Here is a 7,216-nt window from a genome sequence, read left to right as displayed (position 1 = left end):
CCCCCACTCACCTATTGTACTCTATGCTACTTTCTCCCCACCCCCACCCTCCTCTCACTTATCGCTCCACCCTTCAGGCTCTCTGCCTGTATTCCTGATGAAGGGCTTTTGCCCGAAATGTCGATTTTACTGCTCCTCGGATGCTGCCTCTAATCTTTACATAGTGTTGGGTGCATTAGTCAGAGGAAAATGGGTCTGGATGGGTCACTCTTCGGAGTGCCGGTGTGGAGTTGTTGGGCCGAAGGGCCTGTTTCCATACTGTAGGGAATCTAATCTAAAATACACGTTTATAGCTGAATTGCTCAGTGTTTCTTAATGGTTGGGGCAGCACGATGGCACAGTGGTTAGCACTGCTGCCTCACAGCACCAGAGACCCGGGTTCAATCCCCGCCTCAGGCGACTGTCTGTGCGGAGTTTGCACATTCTCCCTGTGGGTTTCCTCTGGGTGCTCCGGTTTCCTCCCACAGTCCAAAGATGTGCAGGTTAGGTGAATTGGCCATGCTAAATTGCCCATAGTATTAGGTGAAGGGGTAAATGTAGGGGAATGGGTCTGGGTGGGTTTGCTCTTCGGAGGGTCGGTGTGGACTTGTTGGGCCGAAGTTCCTGTTTCCACACTGTAAGTAATCTAATCTAAAACAAGGTTACTCACCACCACCTTCTCAAGGACAATTAAGGGTTGGCAAAAAATTCTGGTCTTATCAGATGCTCAAATTCCTCGAGATGAATTTAAAAAAAAGATAACTTGAAAATCATTGTAAAAAAAGTAAGACACGCAGCCTTGTTCCTTCATCTGATTTGACTTTGACAATTTATATTATCATTGCAGGGAGAATACCATCCACCAGAGGGAACAAGGAAATAGAGATTGACAGTAATTGCTGAACATAAATTTTCACTGTGCCTCAGTCACAATATGACAAGGAATACATTTCTACATCATTTTGAAATTTGCTTTTGGTTCTACCTTCCATTTTTTTTTTTAAAACAGTGACAACACTTCAAACCCATTCTATGCATTGTGACAGAATCCAAAATGGATGGAACTACTGCACAAGATCCCAGAATTAAGTCTGGCTTGATAGATGATGGTTTATTTGGTTAGTTCATCAACATGATTGTTAGTCACCAAGATATATTCAGATGAGGCTACAGATTTTCTCTAACACCACAACAGAAGTTTATTAAACAAAAAAGTTTAATAAAACAAAAGTTAGAATGATATCAAAATACATAGCAAAATAAAGTATCAATCTATTTTCCGAAATTATCCATCATAGACATTCAAGTCCAGAAAAAAATTACCTCACATTTCAACCCTTTAGGGTTTTACTTGACTTTTTCCAGATTCTTTCCTGTGGACTGTGAAGACAACTTGATGAGACCATTCCAAACGTCTACAAATCAGAGACCCTAAACTTTCTCAGTTCTGATAAACTTTATATTTTGCAACTAGGTTCTCCTTGCTTGGAAGTTTCACAAATTAAAACCCTTCTGTTGAGGTAACTTATTCCCTGAACCCTTCACGGAGAAAAGCTGATCTTGCTTCTAAACTCAACATTGGTGTATTTTGTACTGAATTTTCAAAAAGACTCACGCAAACCTAGATTCTCTGACCTGAAAAAAAGGCTTAAACTCTGTCATAAATACCACAGTCCTAACACCTTTCCACAAACACAAGGATCCACAGTTTGCTGTTTTACAGACAGGCAGACAGACACACACACACACAATGTATAATATATAACTATTTCATTCATTGCTGGGATGTGGACATCAATGTCTGGGTCAATATTATTGTCCATATCCAGTTGGGCTGGTGCTGGTGAACTGCGTTTTTGAACCTCTGCAGTCTATTTGGTGAAGGAAGACCCACCATTCCATTTGAGAGAAAGTTTCAAGATTTTGATCAGTGAGACTGATATATCAAAAATACACCTTCATCACAAAGTACAAAGTGCCTGAGATTGTGAAAGGCACTAACATCATTGGAATTAAAGGAGTGGCTGCTTGGAATCCAGGTAAATTGTGCCAATCTTGCCCATTTTCTTTGCACGCACAGCCATTGTCTCTATGCCTCAGCCAGTTTATTGCAACACTTTAATCTGGTACCTACTTCCCAAAACAAATCCTAATGAATGCAGATAATGTGTGTCATCTTTGGCATTTAAGTACAATCTAATGCATCACAGCAATAAACATATAATAAAACAGGTTAGGCAAGTCTACTAATTAAAAGGCAGATTCATTTACATCTCTCAATACAATATAGAAGTTTTGCTTTCCACCTGTTTTGAGTCTTGAGACCCTATTATATGCCATAGGCATTTCCCAACGTTATGGTGAAAGATTATATGAATGTGAATTCAGGGGGAAGTAAAGCTTGGTAACAATTGCCTGTATTGTTAATTTGTCTTCATTATTTATCAAATAGATTTTTCTCTGTATTCCTAAATTCTCATGGATTTATAGGAGTTTCCCTAGTAAAAGCTCTATTTAAGCATGGGAACATACATAACTAAAGACATCAGTCCGCTACGTACTGGATCAGTAGCAACAAATGTGTATTTAAATAGGACCCACCATATAAACTAAACTTTTCAAAGCAGATCACAGACATTATAAAACAAAGTATACACTGAGCCACTTAGGAGATCAGGTTAGCTTAGCAAAATCTTGGTCAATTTGGTGGGTTTCAAATGTTTTAAAGGAACATCATTTAGTAGAGGTGGAAGGTGTCCCAGATCCTGGGACCTCCACAATGAAACGAATAGCCATCAACAGTGGAGCAATGTTTTAAAAAAGATGATTCAACGGGATGTTAGTGTGGTTGGCCAGGCCAGTATTTGTTGCTTATCCTGAAGTGTCCTCGAAAAGGAGGAGGTAAGCTCTTTTTGTAAAACTACTGCAGACCATGGGGGTTAGGTACACCACATTGCTGTTAGGGAGGGAGCTCCAGGACTTTGACTCAGTGACAATAAAGCACAAGTGTATAGTTCCAAGTCAGGATGGTGCGTGACTCTCAGCAGAACTTGCATCTGATGATGTTCCCATATATCCGTTGACCTAGTCTGGGGTGGTAGAGGTTGTAGGTTTGGATGTTTAAAATCAGTGATATTAAAGAGGCTAGGAAGAGATAAATGGCTAGAAACTACAGAGATAGAAAGGGATGAAGTAATTATTTCCCTATTAATGGAGACAGTTTACAAACTACTGAGAAAATACACAGCTACATAAAAGTTGCAATTTTGCTGCATCTGTACTTTCAGGAGCTGCTTGAAATAAGTGGCTTTCACTTAAAGATACATGAGGGTGGCCCTATTTCATCTACTGAGCTGGGGAGAAAAGTTATTTTAATGACACCTTTGATGAATGGCAAATTTAACCTGAACAACTTTCCACATCGTGAATAGTGTCAAGTTCCCTCGCCCCTTACAGAAAATGACTCTTCGCATTACCATTAGAATTAAAGATCTCAGATCACAACAGGAAAGCTTAAGTTTGGTGTCAATGGAAGAATGTGGAAAACTTGGCAGATATGGAGCTGTTGTACAAGGTGGTATAAATCGTTGAATTGAACACACATGAAAAACCCCCATTGTCAATTGTTGGGAAAGTGCTTTCTCAGTCACACTTGGTGCACAAACATCAAGACTGTTGAAAAGCTGATGCAAAGTGGACTCCTGTCTACCTGTGCCACTGAGAATACTCACCAATATGCTCCCTTCTTCATTGTTCATAAAGAGGAACATGAAAAGACAAACAAATAGGAAGAAACCAACCACCATCACCGATCGTTTCCAGTAGCATCTCATTGCAGCAGAATTTTTCCAAGTTGATCATGAGTAAGGGCGGTTTTCAGTCTCACTCTGAAAACAAAACACAGACCATTTGTCAAATTGGAGTTTGAGTCTTCAGGTGGCTGCATCATTTTGAAAGAAGTTACAGTATTTTACAAAGTCTAGTACATAACGGCAGACCATCAGGCTTCACCGCGATGGGTACCATATTCAAACAGCCAGTGAATACTTACTGATGACATGTACGTATGAAAATTGAAAAAAATTGGGCAAGAGAAGTGCCAAATCCAAGGACTCTTTCCAGTCCTTATACCAGTGTAATGGAGAGAGAAAATAAGTACTCCTTTTAAAAAGGAAAATAAATACTATCTGGAAAATCTTTGTGACATTGTGTGCTTCTAAAGTTGAAAGAGAGTTTCTAGCACTCAGCATTAGTTGAAATCAGTATTCATTTAATCTCAAAGCTAACTGTATCGGTGCTCTTTGCTTGCCTCATCTCCTCCTGATTTGGAGTGGCACAAGTGTTGGTTTGGGAACAGGAGACCCTTCTGCATGGAGGCTGCAAAAGTCACAATCTGGCAAAAATGGAATGAAACTAGCCAGAGGCACACTACTTAATTGCTTCATGCCATTTTTTTACAACAATTTATTAAGTGATATAATAAATTGACTCAGTAGACACACTAGTCTCTTGTCCCAGTGACATTCTCCTGAGTCTTCCTTTAAAAAGGATCAAACCAAGCTGGTTCACACATAAATTCCAAGAAAATTGTTGTCCACACAATTCGTTTGTAGCTTAATCAGTACACCATTTTGTGCTGATTTGCTTTATCAAAATTACTGATGTAGTTTTTACAATATTGGGCCCTAGATTAGAAATAAATATTCAAGCTATTAATTTATCTGACAGTATTCCAAATGTTGTGTAAAGGGATAAGACAATTCGATATAATACAATATAAGCTTATTAATGATTCTTTGAACCAAAAACACTGGAACCTTATTTAATGTAATTGTGCTTGACATAATTTCCTTTCTATTCTCTTCTATTTTAAGCTAGATGATTGATAGTATGGGCAGGTGTAACTGCAGGGGCTGTTATCTCTAAAGTATTAGAGGCATTGTCACCAACCGAAGGAGAAGAGAATATCTATGAAGGGAGCTCATTCTATCTTCTACACTCAGGAGGCTGGTGACAGGTACATTTCATAGTTTCCATTCTTTACACAGGTGAATTGTGTGAACCCCCTGAAGTTAGAGCTTTGCTTGCAGTATTGTGCCCACAGTGTACACTTTGCATCATAATCAGCCCTTGATTTGGCTCTATTCTTGTGCTGGTTCAATGGCTTCTCATTAGTCATTCTTCTTGTCCCAATTAATATGTCAGTATGTGTCTGCAACACAATAACTCAAACACCTCCAGTTTAATTGCATCAGGAATCACACAATATCTGGAGCAAATTTTAGCCAAAGCTTTTTTTTTAAAAACTTGCCATGACAGAAAAAGTTTCCTGACAGTGAGAGTTTGTGTCAACCACAGGGACTGGAAATTGTACAATTAATTGTTAAGATTGGAGAAGGGGGTGAGACCATTAACTGCAAGGATTAGAATTAACTGCTTTCCACTTTTGACAATTGTAGGTAGCTGCACTAAAAAAAAAGCAGCAAATAAAACTCAAACTCATCTACAGATGTGCACACACCTGGCTCAAATTGACCCATTCCTCAAGTTGTTACTAAAAGCAGATTTTTGTCATGTTTGAATGGTTTCTCTTTTTAAACTATGATCACAGTCACATATTTTGAATCATTTATGCAACCAAAAATAGGTTAAAATCAATAAACATGATGTTGCAAACTGATAAATGAACTACCCAATGTGATCTTAAGATAACTGCCTTGACTCTGTAATAGTGCTACCCCTCTCTAATTTAAAACCTCAAATCATCCATGTAATCTGGGCTAACACTTACTGATGCGCTGGTCTTCTGGATAAGACATTTAAAACCAGCCTCATTTACACTCTTAGGAGGATATGAAAAATCCCACAATACATTTTGAAGACAGCTAGGATATGTCCCCAGGCCAGCATATACAGCACAGGAACAGGTCCTTCAGTCCTCCAAGCCTGCGCTGATCCAGATGCTCTATCTAAACCAGTTGTCTCTATTCTAAGGATCTGTACCCCTTTGATCCCTGTCTATTCATATATCTGTCTAGATGCATTTTAAATGATGCTACCAAGCCCGCCTCTACCACCTCTGCTGGCAACGCATTCCAGGCACCCATCACCCTCTGTGTAAAGAACTTTCCACACATATCTCCCACAAACTCGTGACCACTAGTAATTGAGTCCCTCACTCTGGGGTGAAAGCTTCTTGCATCTCAATCAGGTAATGCCACCACCCTCACCCAACCTCCATCTTTCTAAATCAAAACAATCATAATCTACTCAACTTCTCTTCATAGCTAGTGCCCTCCATACCAGGCAACATCCTGGTGAACCTCCTCTGCACCCTCTCCAAAGCATCCACATCCTTTTCTTAATGTGGCGACCAGAACTGTATTTAAAATGCAGTATTTAAAACGTGGCTGAACCAAAGTCCTACCCAACTGTAATATGACCTGCCCGTCCGATGAAGGAAAGCATGCTGTATGCCTTCTTGATCACTTATTGACCTGAGCTGCCACCTTCAAGGTACAATGGACTTGAACGCTCCGACCTCTCTGTACATCAATTTTCTCCAGGGCTTTTCCATTTACAGTTTAGTTCGCTCTTGAATTTGATCTTTCAAAATGCATCATCTCGCATTTGCCTGGAATTGAACTCCACCTGCCATTTCTCTGCCCAGCTCTTCAATCTACCTATATTCTGCTGTATTCTCTGACAGTCCCTTTCACTAAGTGTTACTCCACCAATTGTAGTGTCATCTGTAAACTTGCTAATCAGACCACCTATGCTTTCCTCCAGATCTTTTATGTATATCACAAACAACAGGGGTCTCAACATGGATTCCATTTTGAGAAACTCCCTTCCACTATTATTCTCTGTCTCCTGCTGCCCAGCCAGTTCTCTATCCATCTAGCTAGTACATCCTGGACCCCATGAGACTTCACTTTCTCTATCTGCCTACCATGGGGAACCTTAACACCATATCGAAATCCATGTACATGACACCTACAGCCCTTCCCTCATCAATAAACTTTGTCACTTCCTCAAAGAATTCTATTAAGTTGGTAAGACATGACATTCTCTGCACAAAACAATGCTGCCTATCATGGATAAGTCCATTTTCTTCCAAATGGGAATAGATCCTATCCCTCAGTATCTTCTCTAGCAGTTTCCCTATCACTGACGTTAGGCTCACAGTTCTATGATTACCTGGATTATCCCTGCTACCCTTCTTAAACAAGGTGAC

General features: G+C 39.8%; 1 protein-coding gene across 8 annotated transcripts in view; it reads right to left on the bottom strand.

Annotated features, from left to right (window-relative positions):
- Window positions 1-7,216, bottom strand: part of LOC122563251 (alpha-1,3-mannosyl-glycoprotein 4-beta-N-acetylglucosaminyltransferase C-like) — a 168,500-nt gene that overhangs the window by 12,587 nt on the left and 148,697 nt on the right. For all 8 annotated transcript variants that reach the window (XM_043716885.1, XM_043716882.1, XM_043716881.1 and 5 more), the window contains one exon: window positions 3,711-3,866. In XM_043716885.1, the coding sequence (XP_043572820.1) occupies window positions 3,711-3,812 (102 nt within the window). In that variant the 5' untranslated portion in view covers window positions 3,813-3,866. The remainder of the gene's footprint in view (window positions 1-3,710; window positions 3,867-7,216) is intronic.

Source organism: Chiloscyllium plagiosum, chromosome 26, assembly GCF_004010195.1.
Source record: "Chiloscyllium plagiosum isolate BGI_BamShark_2017 chromosome 26, ASM401019v2, whole genome shotgun sequence".
Taxonomy (NCBI): domain Eukaryota; kingdom Metazoa; phylum Chordata; class Chondrichthyes; order Orectolobiformes; family Hemiscylliidae; genus Chiloscyllium; species Chiloscyllium plagiosum.
The sequence above is the reverse complement of the archived record's forward strand: the minus strand, read 5'-3'. Positions and strand labels throughout refer to the sequence as shown.